Source organism: Cryptomeria japonica, chromosome 3, assembly GCF_030272615.1.
Source record: "Cryptomeria japonica chromosome 3, Sugi_1.0, whole genome shotgun sequence".
NCBI classification, from domain to species: Eukaryota; Viridiplantae; Streptophyta; class Pinopsida; order Cupressales; family Cupressaceae; genus Cryptomeria; species Cryptomeria japonica.
Genome location: NC_081407.1, coordinates 424,231,092 through 424,250,071, shown reverse-complemented (window position 1 = coordinate 424,250,071; position 18,980 = coordinate 424,231,092). Strand labels below are relative to the sequence as shown.

The 18,980-nt window shown below is 44.4% G+C and overlaps 1 protein-coding gene across 2 annotated transcripts in view; it reads left to right on the top strand.

Annotated features, from left to right (window-relative positions):
- The window catches only part of LOC131070436 (serine/threonine-protein kinase 1), a 237,942-nt gene that overhangs the window by 113,327 nt on the left and 105,635 nt on the right, over nucleotides 1-18,980 (top strand). For both annotated transcript variants that reach the window (XM_058005968.2, XM_058005969.2), the window contains exons 5-6: nucleotides 2,571-2,661; nucleotides 2,901-2,953. In XM_058005968.2, the coding sequence (XP_057861951.1) occupies nucleotides 2,571-2,661; nucleotides 2,901-2,953 (144 nt within the window). The remainder of the gene's footprint in view (nucleotides 1-2,570; nucleotides 2,662-2,900; nucleotides 2,954-18,980) is intronic.

The following is an 18,980-nucleotide window of genomic DNA, read 5'->3' as shown; positions in this document are numbered from 1 at the left end:
CCACATTTAGGAAATGAAGTGTTTTGCATCCAGGAAGAAGATATAAATGGAGGTTGAGAGCTCTCTTTTGGGATATGCTGGGATGAGATTAACGTTATGCTGTTGGATTTCGTAGAGATCTGATTATTGGGCTTGGAGGACGGAATCCCTCTTTGCTAGCATTCTCTTCGCTGTTGAAAGACACAGTCAGGAGGATTAATGGTGTTTTCATTCAGGAAACACATTGGGCTTCATCTGGTGCTCTTGCATGAAGTTTTTACAGGGGTTTGAAAGTGCAGATTTGAAGATAGTGATTTTGCTACAGTACCGCGTGAATAGTGTTTTTGCTACAGTGCCGTGTGAATAGTAAAAATGCTACAGTGCCGTGAATAGTGCAGCTACAGTGTGTGAACAGTGTTTCAGCAGGTTCTATACTTGTGGAGTTCAGGTTTGAATTTGTTTATTATCATATGGTCTGTAATGTTCTTCAGATCTGATTTGTATGCTTGAAGTTGGAATTAAATAAATACCATCAGCATTAATCTTCTTTTTTTTGGTATTTGATATGTCTGGTTGTTTTATATTGAATAAACTTTGAAAGCTTTACAATAATATATCAGTTTATCCAATTGATCCTATTGCAAATCAAGAACCAAAAAAATCCAATAGTCAGCTTGCAAGCCAACTGTTTGACAAAATTACACTAAGTAAAAAGGACATAAATTTAGTGCCGAGCAGGGGGTGCCCATTACACATGTCCTACTTGTTTTGGTGGTCCGCATTGATCATTGTGCGCTGTGTTGAAGATCTTATGGGTCCGGTGATATTCTTCGTGTTATGCGCCATTTTCGGTGGTGTAGCGTGTTGCGGTTGATCTTGGTGAGATTTCTGGTGGTGTTGCATGTTTGAGGATTTGATTTGGGTCCATGCTATGTCGGTTTTGGCATTGTATTGGTCCGGTGGTTGATTTATGTATTGTGTGATGTAATTTTGTAATTAGGTGTTAAGGGTTGAGTCGACCTTGTAGTCAAGGTTGATGATTTGTATAAATAAGTGTTATATTCATGTAATTTAGGTATGGGTGTTGTGCCTGCATTATCAGAGAGTGGTGTATGTGTGAACAAGCGAATTTATCTTTCAATGTGAAGTGTAGAGCAGAGGGTGTTGCGGGGTAGACAATTGTGCTTAACCGGAACTGTCATCATGCATTAGTAGATGCTATTCTTTCAGTTCATCTAAACTGGATTGTAGTCCGAATGTTATTGTAAGGTAGTGAACCTTCCCTGGGGGTTGTAGCCTTCCGAGTTATTATATTTTGAGTAGTGAGTTCTAGGCAGTGTGCTTGAATGCATGTGCATTTCCCATTGTAATATTTACACATACTACTGCAGAGTATCATTGTATTCTAGGTAGGTTCCCACCGTGGTTTTTATGTTAACTGGGTTTTCCACGTCAAAAATCTTGGTGTTATGTGTGTAGCTGTTATTGTTCTTACCTTTGTTTTTGCTGTAGTTAATCAGATTTAAAGTTGTGCTTAAATTGTTTAATCCGGTGAAAACTGATTTGATAGGGAAACAGTTCCTCCAAACACATTGCTCAACACAATGCTCAACTCATATTTGCTCCAACATGCTCCCAAACAAGGTTACTTGCAACAAATCACAAATAACAAGCAACCTTCGACCCTTGTTAGCTTGGCCTACAGTTGTCTGTTTTGCGGGAAACAAAAGGCAACAGCAATTTTCTTCGATTCTTTAGATGTAATGGTGAACGCAAGTTTCCTTCTACATTCACCCTAAGAAAACTGCCAAGGTTACTAACTCCTAACAAACTTCTACAGAGTGGAAAAAAACTAGCTTTAGTGCAAACTTGCTTTGATATTGTGTTAAAATTTAGATAGAAGCATGCAATCTCTGCCAAAGAAGAAATGCCTTACACCTATTTATAGTAACCTAGTTACTTGAAGAAATGAAATGAACTCACACATTCAATGAACAAAATTCAGTTATTCCATTCATAAAAAGTGTAAAAGTCTTTTCTTAGTCCACATCTACGAATGCAATGAAGTTGCATTTATACGAAATACAAGGAGATGAAGAGGATGTCAATTCATTCTTCAAGAAGTGAAACTCCGAAGGAATGAGGCAACACCTCACTCTCCAAAATTGGCAACTGTAACTCCTAAGGAAGAGGATGACATCTTACACTCCAAAGGAATATGTTGACACCTCATCATTTAGGAATAAGAAGCTAAATGTAAGTAAGCTTAATCTAGGGTATGATATATGCATAATTGCACCAATGTTTGAGGGTAGGAATTTGCATTTCTGTATATGCCAAATATGAGTCTCTTCCTCGAAATGCTAACTGTTCTAAAATTTGACCAGACTTTACAAAAGGCAATGAAACAAATATATTAGTAAGCTTGTCAAGGTAATGGTTATGAGCAGTGCAGCTTTGTTTCTGCAATTTGTATTTTTTCTACTTTTACTTGAATCTGAAACTGATCTTTTGTTTTTCCTGCATCTTTGGAGAGCTGATTTTAATTAATAGAGTATTCTGATTTTTTTTTAATATTGTGAATCAAATAGGGATTGTCATATTTACATTCGATTTTCAAGGTTCACCGAGACATAAAGGGTGGCAACATATTACTTACAGAACAGGGAGAAGTAAAACTTGGTAAGCATGCTCTTGCAAGTCTATTGCTTTCTTATGCAACCCAACTTTCAAATGGGATAGGCAAAAGGTCCAGTAAAGAAATAATATTTCTATGATGTAGATGCGAGACTTAAGTTCAAGCTATGTGCAACTACATTGCATTTTATATTGAATTCATTTGTGAGTTTCATGAATAGCACGAGTAAAGTTTTTTGTTGGCAGTACTGATTTTTGAGCAAATTCTTTGTATGCTATATTAGGTGACTTTGGTGTTGCTGCACAACTGACCAGGACCATGTCAAAACGCAATACAGTATGTATTCCTCAATTGGCAAGGATTCAACTGGCAGTTGGTATTTATTTTCCTGAAATGTGGCCAACTTTAAATCACATTTGCATGGTTGAAAAACTCACACTGAGCAATGAATTCGCGGAACCAAATTTTTCAAAAACTTGTGCGAAATTGGCAGATTTTCCTAAAGTTAAAAAATACATAAATATGTTAAATATTCTTAAAACAAAACTGAATTTACAAAGGTCATAATTAGTTTTCTCTTCATTTATAGATTAAAAATGTGTTCGATTCACATCATAGAGTAATATGATTATAAATTAGATTTTCTGTATTTACAAATCTCATACATGGAAAACATGGGTCCAAAAAGACTCTTAATTTCGCTGTTCAAATTCAGAGTAGGGGTCTGGTGGTGGTAGCTCCCAGCGATGTCGAAGGGTAGTACCCCACACCCTTGTGGGGTTTGGTGGGATGGTTGAATGCTAAAAAAAACAACGCTTGAATGTTCAAAGGAACCAATACAAAAATGATGAAAAATGAGGAACTTCTTTTGTTATTATTTATTTGTAGAATAACCTAATACAGGCACAACTGAGTTTTTCCCTGAACTTGTGAGTTTTTGGCAGGTTTTTGCCAAAAATTCAGCAATAACTCGCCTCCAACTTTTATTTGTGAGTACTCTTGAGTCATGCAAGTTTCTACTGAATTTTGCAACTATGCATATCTTTACATTCATGGGGATTTGCTGATTTAAATTTTTCCAAGTAGGCCTAACCATGACTTGGTCTTGTATAATGTTGGTGTTGGAAATAAGCCACACCCGGACCGACGATGGACTGGTCCAAGAGGGGCCAGTAGCTCAGTTTTAGAGCACTCTAACAGTGTATGGAAGGTCCTAGGTTCGAGTTCTAGCTGGTCCATGTCTCAACATGGTATCAGAGCGAAGTTAAAGAAGATCATACTAAAATTCTGTAAACAATCTCATAGACTTTCACCAGGCTCTTACTAGATCACATTCCTATAATCCTAATGGCAACCGGAGTTAGGTTTGAAGATCGATTAGATGGAGCATCAAATTTTGTATCTTGGAAATTCAGGATCATGCTTGTTTTGAAAGAAAATAAAATTGATTCCCATGTCAAAAGTGAAATTCCTGAACCCTTTGATGATACAGAGAAAATTCAGTGGAGCAAGGATAGTGAGAAGGCTCTTAAGATAATTGTGGATTCAGTGAGAGACCACATTGTGCCAGTTATTTCTAAATACGAGACGACCTTTCAGATGTTCAAAGCACTAGCTGACATTTATGAAATCAACAACACTAGCAGGGCTCTCACCTTAAAGAATCAACTACACCATATAAAGATGAATAAGGGAGAAACAATTACATCCTATTTCTTGAGGATCACTGAGCTTAGGGATCAACTATCCACTATTGGACATCTAGTAGACAACAAAGAACTTGCTATGATGGCCCTAAATGGACTTCCTACCTCATGGGAATTGTTCATTCAAGGAATCAATGCTCGTTCTAAATTTCCTAAGTTTGATAGATTGAAAACCGATTGCATTCAAGAGGAATCTTGGCTTGTCACAAGAGGAATAAAACAAAACAATGGTAATGAAGAAATTCAAGTTCTAAACTCTAATTCCCACAAGAAAGGAAAGAAGAAGAACTTTAAGAGAAAGAGGGACAACAACTCAAATGGGAAGAGGTCTTCAAAGAAGAAGAGAGACATTTCTGAAGTACAATGTTTCAGATGTGACCAATATGGGCACTATGCAATGAAGTGCCCAGACATGATCAAGCAACAAGCTTCAATGGCAGAAATTAAGAAAGGGAGTGATTCCGAGAAGCTAGTCTTCTACTCAGCCCTCTCTAGTCAATCCCCTCCACTTCCAACATATGGGTGATTGACAATGGAGCATCTCGACATATCATTGGATTTCGTGAGCACCTAGATACACTTGTGGAAAATTCAAATAAAGAAGTTACAATTGGTGATGACTCAAATTATCCAGTTATGGGAATAGGAACCTGCAATATCAACCTAAAGTCAGGCATATCCCTATAGCTGACTGGAGTTCTATTTGTACTTGGTATAAAGAGAAACCTTCTCAGTTTGTGCACTTGAAGATAAGGGTTACAAATTAACCTTTATGGAAGGAAAGGTACTTGCTTGGCCAAAGAACTCCACCATCAAGAAAGCCCACACCATTGGAGTAAGACAAGGGAGCCTCTACAGACTTTGCACCACCCCACCTCTAGCCTTGATTCATGAGACTCCAGATTCGAATGAACTTTGGCACAAAAGATTAGGGCACCTTCATTTCCATGCTCTACCTAAGATAGAGAAGATGGTGATCGGCTTACCCAAGCTAAGTCAAAAATCTTAAGGAGCCTGCAAAGGGTGTGCCTTGGGAAAGAATACTAAAGGGTCTTTTAATTCTAGCAATAGTAAATCCAAAAATGTATTAGAATTAGTTCATTCTGATTTATGTGGACCTATGTGTGTACCCTCCTTAGGGAGATTTTTATATTATGTAATATTTGTAGATGATTATTCTAGGAAGACCTGGATATATTTTATGAGGTACAAAGAGTCTGAAGAAATCCTTTCTAAGTTTAAGGAATTCAAAGCTCTTGTAGAAAATATGACAGGTAAGAAAATCGTAACCTTAAGAACAGACAATGGGGGGGAATACACTTCTGATATGTTTAAAGATTATTGTATAAATGCTGGGATTAAGAGGGAGTTAACTGTACCTTATAACCCACAACAAAATGGGGTAGCTAAAAGAGAGAATAGGACTATAGTAGAAGCTGCTAGGGCTATGTTGTTTGACCAAAATATAGAAACCTCATTTTGGGCTGAAGCATCGAGGACAGTTGTGTACATTCAAAATAGATGTCCTCATTCTCTTCTTGATAATAAAATCCCTGAAGAAGCCTTTACTGGTAACAAACTTGACATAAGTCATTTCCGGATCTTTGGGTGTCCAGTCTATATTCATGTCCCCAAAGAAAAGAGATCAAAGTTAGAACCTTCTCGAAAGAAAGGAGTTTTTGTTGGGTACAGTGAAACCTCTAAAGCCTACAGAGTATACATACCTGGTCAAAGGCGAATTGAACTAAGCAGAGATGTCATCTTTGAGGAAGACATAGCATTCTGGAGGTCCAAAAGCTCTAATGAATTAGAACACCAAGATCCCCCTACAAGCTTGGATGAGGATTCCACCCCTGAGATTCAAAGGGAGACTCCTGAAGACGTTGAGCATGAAGTTCAAGGCTTATCTTTAGAAGAACATTATGCCGAAACTAGGAAGAGACTACTTTGGGCCAAAAAGATGCTTCAAGAAGCTGAAAATTATGCTGCTCCAAAGGGGACCTTCAGAGAAACTAAGAGACCTAACCTATTTTCCAGTTATACTGCCTTGATGAGTGAGATCATTGATGCAGAACCTTCCTGTATTGGAGATGCGCTCAAGCATCAAGTTTGGAAAGATGCTATGTCAGAAGAGTATTAGTCAATTCTGAAAAATGATGTCTGAGATATTGTGCCTAGGCCTAAAGGCAAATCTGTGGTATCATCTAAATGGCTCTTCAAAATCAAACATGCAGCAGATGGCAGCATTGAGAAGCACAAAGCAAGGTTTGTTGCCAGAGGTTTTTCACAGAAAGAAGGTATTGACTATGAAGAGACATTTGCTCCTGTTGCCAAATACACTTCTGTCCGAGCAGTTTTGGCTATTGCAACATCTAAAGAATGGAAAGTCCATCAAATAGATGTCAAGACCGCTTTTCTGAATGGTAAGATTGATGAAGAAGTTTATTTGGAGCAACCTGAAGGTTTTGTGATTTAGAAGACTGAATCACATGTCTGTAGATTAAAGAAAGCTCTTTATGGACTAAAACAAGCCCCCAGAGCATGGTATGAAAGAATTGATCACTATCTCTTGGAATTAGGGTTTTCCAAGAATGAAGCAGATCCAAATCTCTACTACAAGGTAATCAATGGTGAATTATTAATTCTTATTCTTTATGTTGATGGTCTACTAATCACAGGAGAGGATAATTGTATTTCTCGATGTAAGAAAGAATTGGCCTTTGAGTTTGATATGAAAGATTGAGGGATCCTTCACTACTTCCTTGGATTGTAAGTTTGGCAGCAGGTTGATGGTATAATCCTTAATCAAGGAAAATACACCATTGATATACTCAAGAGATTTAGAATGATGGATTGTAGATCTATGACCACACCTATGGAGACAAATCTGCACAAGCTAAAGGAAACAGTTGCAAAATCAAGTTTGCAAATCCTACACTCTATAGACAGATTATTGGATCTCTGATGTATTTGGTAAACACAAGACCTGATATATGTTATGCTTTTAATGCACTAAGTCAGTTCATGTGTGAACCTAGGGAAATACATCTTGTTGCTGCAAAGCATATTCTGAGATATCTTCGAGGAACTATTGGTTTTGGTTTGAAATATAAACTTGTAGAGCTTGACCTACATGGATTCACTGATTCTAATTGGGCTGGAAGCATAGTTGACAGGAAAAGCACATCAGGATGTTGCTTCAGTTTAGGATCAGGAATGATCTCATGGATATGTAGAAAATGTTTACCTCACTGGGTAAACGGGAAGAATACAGAAATCGAACAGTAATGCACAATGCAAATATAAAAGAAGTACCAGAATAATCTTGCCATTAATGTCAAAGGATGTTCATATTATATCTGTCGTCAATATTACATGTCCCAACACCCGGAGGTGATACAATATATGACTGCCGAAGGGGTGCGACCCAACCGTCGCAACTCCAACTACCTACCCGTCGGCTAACTAACTATTGATAATTAACATTACTAACTATACACTTTTTCCCGATAACATCATCCCCCCCAAAAAAGAAGTCGTCTCCGACGACTGACAACAAAATGGAGACAATGTAATATAAGTATACAACCAAGTGAAAGTCAAGGAGGGGGCTGAGGAAGCGTCCCTGAAGTCGAAGGGTGAGATGCGGGTGTCTGGGCCGCCAGGCGGGCGCGGAGCTCATAGACTTGCTGGGTGCGCGCTGCCACATCCCGCTCTGCTACCAACACCTTCTCTAAGGCAGTCTTCACCATAAGCGCAGCCTCCAGTAGCTCCCTCTCCTTGGTATCGGCGGACTCTGTCATGCGAACCAACTGGGCCTGAACACCATCTAACTCCTGCTGGACGAGACTCCGCGCACCCTGTTCTTCTGAAAGACGGGCGTCCACCGCAACCTTCTCTGCGCGGGCTGTCTCAAGCTGTGCGACCAACTCTGATCTCTCGGCTGCCCACGAGGCTTGTTGCCTAGCCATGTCCTGCTCTAACTCCACTCGAGTAGCCTCGCGAACCGCAGACTCATGCTGTGTCTGGCGTAAGGCATAGTAGGCCTCCCTGTAAACCTGCTCAATCTCCCGGACGAGAGTCGTCACCCTACTCTCCACGACGGGCTGAGGCACACGCCAAGCCTCCAACATCGCATCCGTCTGGGTAACTGGCCACCCTCGTGCCTCAAAACATGAGGTGAAAGCTGCTGGACAGCAGTCTCGCATAAACTGGAGGACCTGCTCTAATTCCTCCACAACCTGCTGTAGAGCCCGTGTCTGAGCTGCGGCCACCACTTGCCGACCCCTCGTCACCATATCTGCCAGATAAACCTCAATATCCTCTCCATCTAGCCCCGATGTAGGTACAGGAAGCCCACGTGGTAACTCAAAAGTCCCCTCAACCACCCCTGCTGCATCCTGCTGGCACAATGGTGCCTCCCTCGCCCCTTCAAGTGTAGCAGTCGCCTGCTCTGGGCCGGTAGGAACACCCTCTCCAAGGACCTGTCCCTCTACTGGTGTCTGCGTCTCCGCCGAGGAATCCTCCAGATCCACCACCTCAGTGGGAGGCTCTCGCCGAGGTGAGAGTACAGCTGCTCCTACGGGTGGCATCACTGTCATCTGGAATCTCCGGGTCAGCCAACTCCCCATAGCTGCCACCGATGGAGCTGCACTCAACACCTCCGACCCTCTCTCCCCCTCGGAAACATGTCCTGCGATGGGCTCCTCCAACAGGGAGGCAGCAACCGTCACCACTGCATCGGATCCCACGACGTCCAGTCGTACCTGAGGCTCCGTCTCAACCATCTCCTCTGCCACGCCTCCCTGCGGTGGACCACACAACTCTGTCGTGTTGTTAGTACATGCCTCTGCGGGGGTCGGTCCTGCGGCTGGTATGGCGAAAGGTGCTGCGGCCGGCTGCATGGGCCTGAGTGTAACGGGCGTGCCGCTCTGTCCAAATGCCGGAATCGAAGTACTGCCCCCCGACGACCCCACAAGTGTGCCAAGTGGGAGTGTGGGTGGTGCAAACAACACTCGCTCTCCGGCGGGTTCCATCCTCCCCTCGTCTGTGGCCCGACTGCTGCTATCATCCTCATCCTCCGAATCCTCGGAATCCTCTGCACTGCTGGAAGTTTCTCGCCCACTATCCGGTTCTGCTGCAGTGGTCTCTAATATCCGTTTCCGCTTCGCGGAAGAGTGTCCAATATCCAGGTGTCGCCAATGCATGATAGGAGGCTCACCCTCCGCCAAGGGTCCCTGTGGCCGTACCTCCAACTCAGCCTCTGGCACTGCTTCCCGCGTAGCCTCCAAGAACAGTCCAATGGCATAGTGGGGCATGTAAAAGGTGCGCTGCTCCATCATCAAGAATGCGCACATCCGCTTTGATAACAAGGTAGCCCAATCATAGACGACTCCGTTCATCAACCCGTTCATCAATACTATCTGTGGTAGAGCGATGTCTGATGCCCTACCCGACCCTGTCAACCTGCTTTTGATGACGTCCATTATGCATCGCCAATGACCCTCTGCGACAAAGGACCTACGCATCCCACGACCCTTCGTGGCGTCTACGATGCTCGCCAACTCTGCTGGGGTCAAGTCTCGGGACACTCGCCTAATCCAATGTTCCTTTTCTTCCCGTGTCATCTTCTTCGGTTTCAAGTCCACTTTCTTGCCATGTATGCCTGGGATGCCAAATACTCTGGTGAAATCTGCAGGTTTGAAGGATATGGTGATATCCTTCCCAAGATACTCAAATGTGCTCGTCCGTGAGTGGCTATCAAAGGTATCAACCAAATATCGCAATGCTCCCTCGTACTCGCGAATGGCGAACACAGGCATCCGTATAGCCCATTCTACCCCTGCGCGGCGAAGACTTGTCTTCACCAAATTATCATCCGGCGTGTCTTGCCACCATTTCCGACATTCCACCCCATTCAATCCCTCAAAGGTGATATTCTGTGAAGTGGAGGTGTTCTTCCCTCGTGCAGTGGGCTGCTGTGGTGTCTTTTTTTTCTGCCTGGCTTCCATTGTGCCACCTGCTATTCGAACACCTGAAGGAAGAATACGTGCATCCGGCTTCCTATGGCTGCTATCCTGCAATTGTTTTTTCCAGTTTCTTTTTCCCGCAGACTCCATTGATCTGCTAACCCCTTCTTGATTTGCCCTTGTCGGATGGAAGGCACCTAACTAACTCCTGACAGGTAGGCCGTACGGCTGTAATCCCCAACTACCTCCGGCTAATAAAATGCTCAAAACAAATCCTCGTCCACCTCCCGCACTACACCGCACGGTAATTTTGAAGAACCTTCACAATGTTCTCTTGTGTAGCCAACCGCTCAATATTCCCCCCTAAAACAAAACTTGCAGGCCTGCATTTTGAAAGTAAGGGCAAAGGGCTGTTGCGTCAAAGTAATTAATTAATCAATCCTTTACTAACTCAACTCGAATAAACTCTTAATGTTTCCTCCCAACACATCTGATAAGCAACCACAAAAATCCATACGCGCACTCTCGCCTGGGCTTCTTCAGCTGAAGAGAAATATGCTGTTGAAGAAAGCTTAGCCACCTACTGTAAGCCTGTAGAATTCTGCAACATTCTTCAGCGCCGAGCTTTAAGACATACCCTATTTCTTCAACGATGTTTGCGTTACAAAATTCTTCGTGCGGCTTTTTTTTTTTTTTCCCCACGGCTTCGTCCACCGCACGGTGGCTACCTTTTCTCCCTTCGGCTGGTTCTTTTTCCTCGGTGGTCCTCTCCGTGCGCTGCTTCGTGCGGTGTCGTTGCGTGGTCTGTGCGGCGTTGCTTCTTTTCCCTTCGGTAGGCGTGGTGGTTGTGCGGCGTTGTTATAACCCTCGGTGGCTTCGTGCGGTGTCTTGTTTTTCTTTCCCCTTGCGCTCCGTTTTATCTTCCTTCGGCGGGTTTTGGGCTTTATACCACGCGGCTTCCACCGCACGGTGGCGTCCACCGTCGGTGGCTTCCACCGCACGGTGGCTTCCACCGCACGGTGGCTCCCACCGTCGGTGGCTTCCACCGCACGGTGGTGTCCACCTTCGGTGGTGCCCACCGTTGGTGGTGCCACCGCACGGTGGTGCCACTACGTGGCCACCATACGGTGGTGCTTTTCCTTTGTTTTTTTTTGTTTTCTCTTTTTTTTTTCAATTTTTTTTTTTCAAATTTTTTTTTTTTCCAATTCTTTTCAATTTTTCTTTTATATATTTTTCAAATTTTTTTTTGTTTTTTCCGAATTTTCTAATTTTTTTTCATTTTCATTTATTATCTGACTGCGACTGCGCGCCTCCTGTTGGGCTGCTCCTGCGCGCTTCCAACCTCTGGTGATACACTTTCAGTTTTGACCCGTTGACGCCCTCTGGAATTTCCTGTCCGTCGAGGGTCGAGAGCTTGACTGATCCATTCGCTGCGACCTCTCGGATCCTGTAAGGACCTAGCCACTTCACCCTGAATTTGCCGGGCTTAATCTCATTCCGTCCGTTATACTTTAGGACTAATTGGCCCGGCGTGAACCTCGCCCGCCGAATGTGTTGGTCATGCCAGTATTTCCTGCGTTGCTGGGCCACGTCTGTCACCCATTGTGCCATCGTCCGTCTTTCATCCAACTTATTTAAGGCGTATAGTCTCTCTCGAAGGCTTTCCATGTCGCCTAGCTTGTTGTCAATAGCGATTCTGAGACTTGGCACCATGAATTCGACCGGTACCACAGCCTCCTGGCTGTACATCAATTGGAAAGGTGTCTGCCCGGTGGTTACTTTGTAAGTTGTGCGGTACGCCCAAAGTACCGAAGGCAGACGCTCTTCCCAGTCTTCTTTTTCCACCCCACAGGACTTATAAATTACTGACACGATGATTTTGTTGGTCGCCTCAGCCTGACCGTTTGCCCTGGGATAGTACGGACTTGATAGAGAATGAAAAATTTTGAACTCGGTTGTCAGTAGTCGAACAATATGATTTACAAAGTGCCCCCCTCTATCACTTGTCAGTTGAATAGGTATTCCGTACCGGGTGATAATCTGTTCATAAATGAATTTCGCCGTATTGACGGCGGAGTTGTCTGCCAAAGCCCTCGCTTCGACCCATTTAGTCAAATATTCTGTCGCCACGACAATGTATCTACATCGTCGGGCGCGACTCGGTTTCAATGGACCAACGAAATCTAACCCCCATCTTTCAAACAACTCTTGAGCATGCGACGGGTTAAGTGGCATGAAATCTCTCTTTAACGGTCGCCCAGCACGCTGACATGTATCACAACTTGTCACCCATTCTCTGGCATCATTATGCAGTGTCGGCCACCACAAGCCAGCTAGTAGGACCTTCCTTGCTGTCGTATCCGGTCCCATGTGTCCTCCAGCGGCCCCTTCATGGGCTTCTCTCAATACTCCTGGGATTTCCTCTTCCAATACACATCGTCGTAGGATCTGGTCAGGTCCCATTTTGTAGAGAAGGCCATTTATAAGTTGGAATGTTCGGCTTCTCAATACAAGTTTCCGTCTTTCGCCTACTGACATTTCCTTAGGAAATTTTGACGTTGACAGGTATTCACCCACACTCGTGTACCAATGAGGAAGGATGGCAATGCGAAAAAGATGGGCGTCCGGAAAATCCTCACTAATGCCTTCGGCCGGCTCTCCCGACTTGATCCGTGATAGCTGGTCGGCTATGACGTGGCTCTTGCCAGGTCTGACAATGATGTTGAACGTAAATTCTTGTAACAGCAATAGCCATCGACTAATCCGCCCCTGGATGATTGGCTTGTTCACCAAATACATCAACGCCTGGTGATCCACATAAAATGTGAATGGTGTCGCCAATAGGTAATGTCGGAATTTTTGGACGGAGTATACCATGCCGAGGGCTTCTCTCTCCGTCGTGCTGTAGTTCCTCTTTGCGTTTGACAAGAGTCGACTTGCAAAATACACTGGGTGGTCCAGCCCGTGGCTGTCGACCTGTGCCAGGGTGGCCCCTATGGCGAAGTTGGATGCGTCGACATGTACATGGAACTCTTTGTCCCAGTCTGGGTATGTCAAGATTGGCGCACCTACTAATCGTGACTTTAACTCTTGAAAAGCCTCTTCTTGGGCCGTCCCCCAGACGTACGGCTCCCCCCTTCGTGTCAGCTTATCAAGTGGGTATGATACTTGGGCAAAGTTCTTAATAAACCGCCTATAATACCCGATGTGTCCAAGAAATGACTTGACGCCGGTGACATCGTCGGGCGCCTCCATCTCCACAATGACCCGTATTTTGTCAGGGTCCGTCTTTAGTCCAGCCTTACAGACGATGTGCCCTAGTAACTTGCCCTGAGGCACCATGAATCTGCATTTCTTGGGATTTAGGGCGAGGCGGGCTCGTCGGCATCTCTCCATGCATTCGCCAAGTGCGGCCAGATGTGCCTCCTCCGTGCTGTAAATGGACCAATCATCCAAAAATGCTTTGAAGTTTCCTACGGACATTTTATCGAAGATATGGAGGATTATCCGTTGAAAGGTAGCTGGCGCGTTGCACAACCCGAATGGCATCCAGTTGTATGCATAGACGCCATCTTCTACGACAAAGGTGGTCTTCAATTTGTCCTCCTCTGCAATGGAAATTTGATTGTATCCGGAGAATCCATCCATAAACGAATAAATTTCATGACCCGCGACTTCCTCGAGGATGGTGTCTGTGAATGGTATGGGAAACGGATCTTTAATTGTGACAGCATTCAAACACCTGAAGTCTACACAGATTCTTATCTGATCGGCCTCCTTTTTCAAGGATATCACAATGGGTGATACCCATTCACTCGTCTGGACCTTGAAGATAATCCCTGATTCAAGCATGCGGTCAATTTCATTATTTACCCTGGCCGCATAATTTTTGTTCATCCTGTATGGCCTCTTCCGTACGGGCACGGCTCCGGGAACCAGAGGGATCCGATGTACACAAAGTTCTTGTGGTACCCCCTTGAGGTCCTTATATGTCTAAGCGAACACATCCTTGTATTCTGTGAAGATTTTGAACGCCGCCGTCTTTAAGACGGGATTCCAGTCGTCGCCGACTAGAATATTTTTCTGTTCTGAAGTTTCCCCAAGGTTTGTAACTTGAAGTGCGGATTCTTCGTACCTTATGGGCTTACTTTTGTCAAACTGGTGCGCTGGTGCGTCATCCACAGGGACATCCCCTTCCTTGTATTGTCCGTACTCTGGCGGAAACTCGTTCATGTCAGGTCCTTCAATCCCCAACATATTGCACCCGTACAATAATTCATAGTCTTCCATTTGCCAATGGAAGAGCCCTCTCAAAGAATCCGTCTCATCCTCAGAACAGGCTTGAATTCCTAAGATGCCTTCGTCATCTGGTTCCCTGCCCTCTTTTCCTTCGTCGGTATCGTCTCCGTCGGACTCTGACTTTGACGCCAACTCTTCACTGACCAGTTGAGTTTGGAGGTCAATGGTATACCTTCGGCCAGCCTTTTCCATGGACAAGGTGTTCTTTTTCCAATTGTGGTTTGCTTTGGCCGCCACCAACCAGCCTCTGCCGAGGATGGCGTCGTACCCCTTCTTCTTCAATGGGATGACCACAAAATTCAAGACGAACGGTTGTGTTCCGATCGTCACTGATTGCGCCATGAGTGTGCCAAGCGGCTTGATGCCGTGTTGGTCTGCTCCCAATAAATTAAAGGTGGACGGCCAGAGAGTAGGTTTACCCAATTTTTTCCATGTTTCCTCTGGCAAGACATTTACTCCCGACCCGCCGTTGACAATTGTGTCGGTCAGGATGGTGCCCAATATACCCATTTCCACCACTGCTGGGTGTCTACCATTATTGATCGTCAGGGTTAATGGGTCTGCTGCTGTCTCGCCAAGGTTGTCCTTGCCATGTATTGGTTGGCCTACTGGGGTTATTATTGCGGATTGCAACAACGTCGCTCGCAAGTGCGGCATACTTTCCAGGAGGTCCTTCATTTTGATGGGTATCTCGACCTGTAACAGTTGGTTTATAATGTTTGTTTCTCCTTCAGAGCGAGAAGTACCCGCCAGCCCCTGTGCATCCTTGCTCCTTGACATCTCCTTCTCCAGTTCCGCTCGTGCCTCCAGTGCCTTCCGTTTTTCCGTGCGGGGGTCTGGATAAGTGGCTGCTTTCGTCTTGGACCTTGTTATGGCGAGTGCATCCTCCGTTTCTACATTCAATAGGTTCACGCCAGATTTGGGACAATTGCCATCATCATGGTCCCCCGGACCGCACCACTTGCAAAGTTTTTGTGGTGCTTCCTCCACTGTACAGTCTCTGGCGAAATGCCCCCAGTGATTGCAAGCTCGGCATTGTATCATCGGCCACCCTTTAGCGTCGTATTGGATTCGGCTTCTATTATTCGTATTGTTATTATTACCTCTTCCTCGCCTGTTGTTTCGGTAGCCGCCAGACGAGGCGTTGTTGCTCGCAGGCTGGGACGTGCCGGCTGACGCAGATGGTTCTGTAAAGAGAACCTGTTGGCTACAGGTCCTCATATTGTACGGACACTCCTTGGTAAGGTGTCCGGCAATCTGGCAAATATCACAAAATGCTTTTTTCGGACAAGACCCCTTGGTGTGTCCGTCGGCACGGCAGTCCGTGCACCATAACTCCCCTTTGTCGCCCTTGCTTGTGCTTCCTTTGGTTGCCTTTATCTCTCTCATCATTTGCTCCATATCTTTCTGGAGAGCCCGTACCTTCCGATTAGAGTCGTCATCACTGCTATCACTTTTGTCAGAAGAGGAATCATCCTCCGACGAGGATTTATTTTTCTTCTTCTTGGACGTCTTCTGTTCACTTTCTAAATCCATTGCCCTGTTATAGGCGTCGGAATATGAAGAAGGAGGTACTATCTTCATTTTTCGTCTAAGGGATTTCTTTAGACCTTCCACGAACCACCGTTTTTTCAGTCCGTCTGCCGGCTGGTTCTCCATCTTTCCTAGCAGCTCTTTGAGCCGCCGGCTGTAGGTTCGGACAGTCTCGTCCTTCCTCTGTTTCGTGCCGTAGATTTCGGCTACGATCTCATTGTCGTCTCTTAGGAGACGAAACTCTGCTTGAAATTCCTTCTTCAGGTCTGCCCATGTGCCAATTTTAGCCTTATCCGTATCCGAAAACCAGTCGATGGCTACGCCCCTCAGGGTTGCGGGAAACTGTGTTACCCACTCGTCCTCATCGGTAACACCATTCGCTCCCCAAATTGTTTCACAAGTGCGACAGTGGCGGACAGGGTCTTCTTTCCCATCCCCATGGAACTTTGGAAGTTTTTGTTTTTGTGCCATACCTTGCCTTTTTACTATTGGTGGCTGTTGTCCTACTCCGGATGGGTCAGATCCTATAAGGGGTGCTTGACCGCCGTGCCCCGGTGTCCCTCCAACACTCCTGGCAGCCCCGGTGTCTTCTCCCTCTCCTGCCTCCTCCCCACTCCCTGGAGTTTTGCTAGCCTCTGGTGTGTGTGGCACGTCCCTCAACTCCCTCAACTGAGTTTTGGTACACTCTATCCTGCGGCGGGTTTCCGCAAGTAACTCCTCCCGACTCCGTGGGTGGCCGCTGGCCTCACCGTCCCCTTCGGAGCGTTCCTCCTCTCTTCGCTTATACCTCTGTCGCCTTTCCGCTTATACCTCTGTCGCCTTTCCGCTTGCTGTTCAAGGATCAAGGCACGTTGGGCTACTGCACGTTCATCTATATATTGTGGCTTATTTTTGTCTTTATTCAGTGTATTGGGCATTAATTCCCAGACCGCTTTCTATATACTTGACATAAAAAGTAGAACACTTTTATTCATTCATAATGTGGAAGACAAGTTTATGCCAACAATATGACATAATTATTACAATAGTGTTCTTTATTCCGCCCCGTATGGTTCAAATGCCCCTGGCGCCATCTCGTGCTGCTTCCCGTTCTTCGTACTGCTGCAAAATTTCTTGGCGTCGCTCCTCCTGGGCAATCTCCTCCAGGCGAGCTTGTTGTGCCAACGATGCTTGTGCTAGCAGTCGGGGGAGATTGTTCATCAACCGATTTACCTCCGGACTCACTTCCAACGCTGTCCACACGGCACTTGGTGGGACTTCCGCCTCCGCCGCCTCTCGTCGCACGTAGGTCTGAATGGCTACTTGGAGTAGAATCGAAAATTCTCTCGTCGCAGTGTCTTCTCCTACGTAGAGTTCTGTTTGGGCATCGTCATCTTCTGGGTTCACCTCACCAACGGGTAGGCCCATTGTGTCTGTGCGCCATCTGTGTCTCCGTGTCTCCTCTTTCGAGTTCGTGTCGGCAACGGCGCCAAATGTTTACCTCACTGGGTAAACAAGAAGAATACAGAAATCGAACAGTAACGCACAATGCAAATATAAAAGAAGTACCAGAATAATCTTGCCATTAATGTCAAAGGATGTTCATATTATATCTGTCGTCAATATTACATGTCCCAACACCCGGAGGTGATACAATATATGACTGCCGAAGGGGTGCGACCCAACCGTCGCAACTCCAACTACCTACCCGTCGGCTAACTAACTATTGATAATTAACATTACTAACTATACACTTTTTCCCGATAACAGAAAACAGTCTTCAGTTGCTCAGAGTTCTACAAAAGTTGAATACATTGCAGCCTCCATGGGAGCAAGAGAAGCTGTATGGCTCCGGAAATTGCTTGTAGGACTGTTTGGTCAGCCCTTAAATCCTAATGTCATCTACTGTGACAATCGGAGTTGCATCAAGCTTTCAATGAATCCAGTATTTCATGACAGGTCTAAACACATTGAGATTCCTTATCACTATGTTTGAGATATGGTGGAAAGGAATGTGATCCGACTGAATTATATTAGTACAGGTGATCAGATTGCAGACATTCTTACCAAGCCTCTCTCCAGGATCAAGATTGAACACTTTATAGATAAACTTGGTATGGTTGAAAATGTTATTTAATTTTGCGATAGAGTCTCATTTATTCTGATATACTAATATATTTAAAGATGTTTAATGTGTAAACTCTTTTATTTGTCATGTGTGTGACTCCATGACTTCATGGGCCTTCTGTAAACATTATTGAAGGGTGACGAATTTTCAATAATGAATACTTGTTTCAAATTGATATTGTAAGGTGACGATCTTACAACTATCAATTTAACTATCTTGATGGATATCATGTGACTTGATATCTGTGGACATGTCATGATAGTATATATATCTCTGAGACATTATGGTAGATATCTGTTGGTTGATATCATTAAGTAAACCATAATTATGATAGAGATCTTCATGGTGAATATTATGAACATAATATTTGTGGACATGCCATGAAATCATCATCAGTATGGTAGGCATCATGTGACTTGATGCCAGTACACATACCTTACTTGATAACTATGAGTTATGGTGAGTATCATGAGACTTGATATTCATTGTTGAACCATATCTCTGAATATCACTATGGTGTGATATCTCTTGTCTTCACAATCAATGGATGAATTGTGATGTTTTCTCTAACATGAAATGTGTCCTCCCTAGTTAAGAGGGAGTGTTAATTTTTGTAACATCGGTCGTGCTATTTCATGATTCCGATATATATATTAATTAGATTACATATACTAATATGTTAACTAGTGGCATATACATTAACAAATGATATATAAATCAAAGTTAACTTATCGCAGTTAACCAACGGT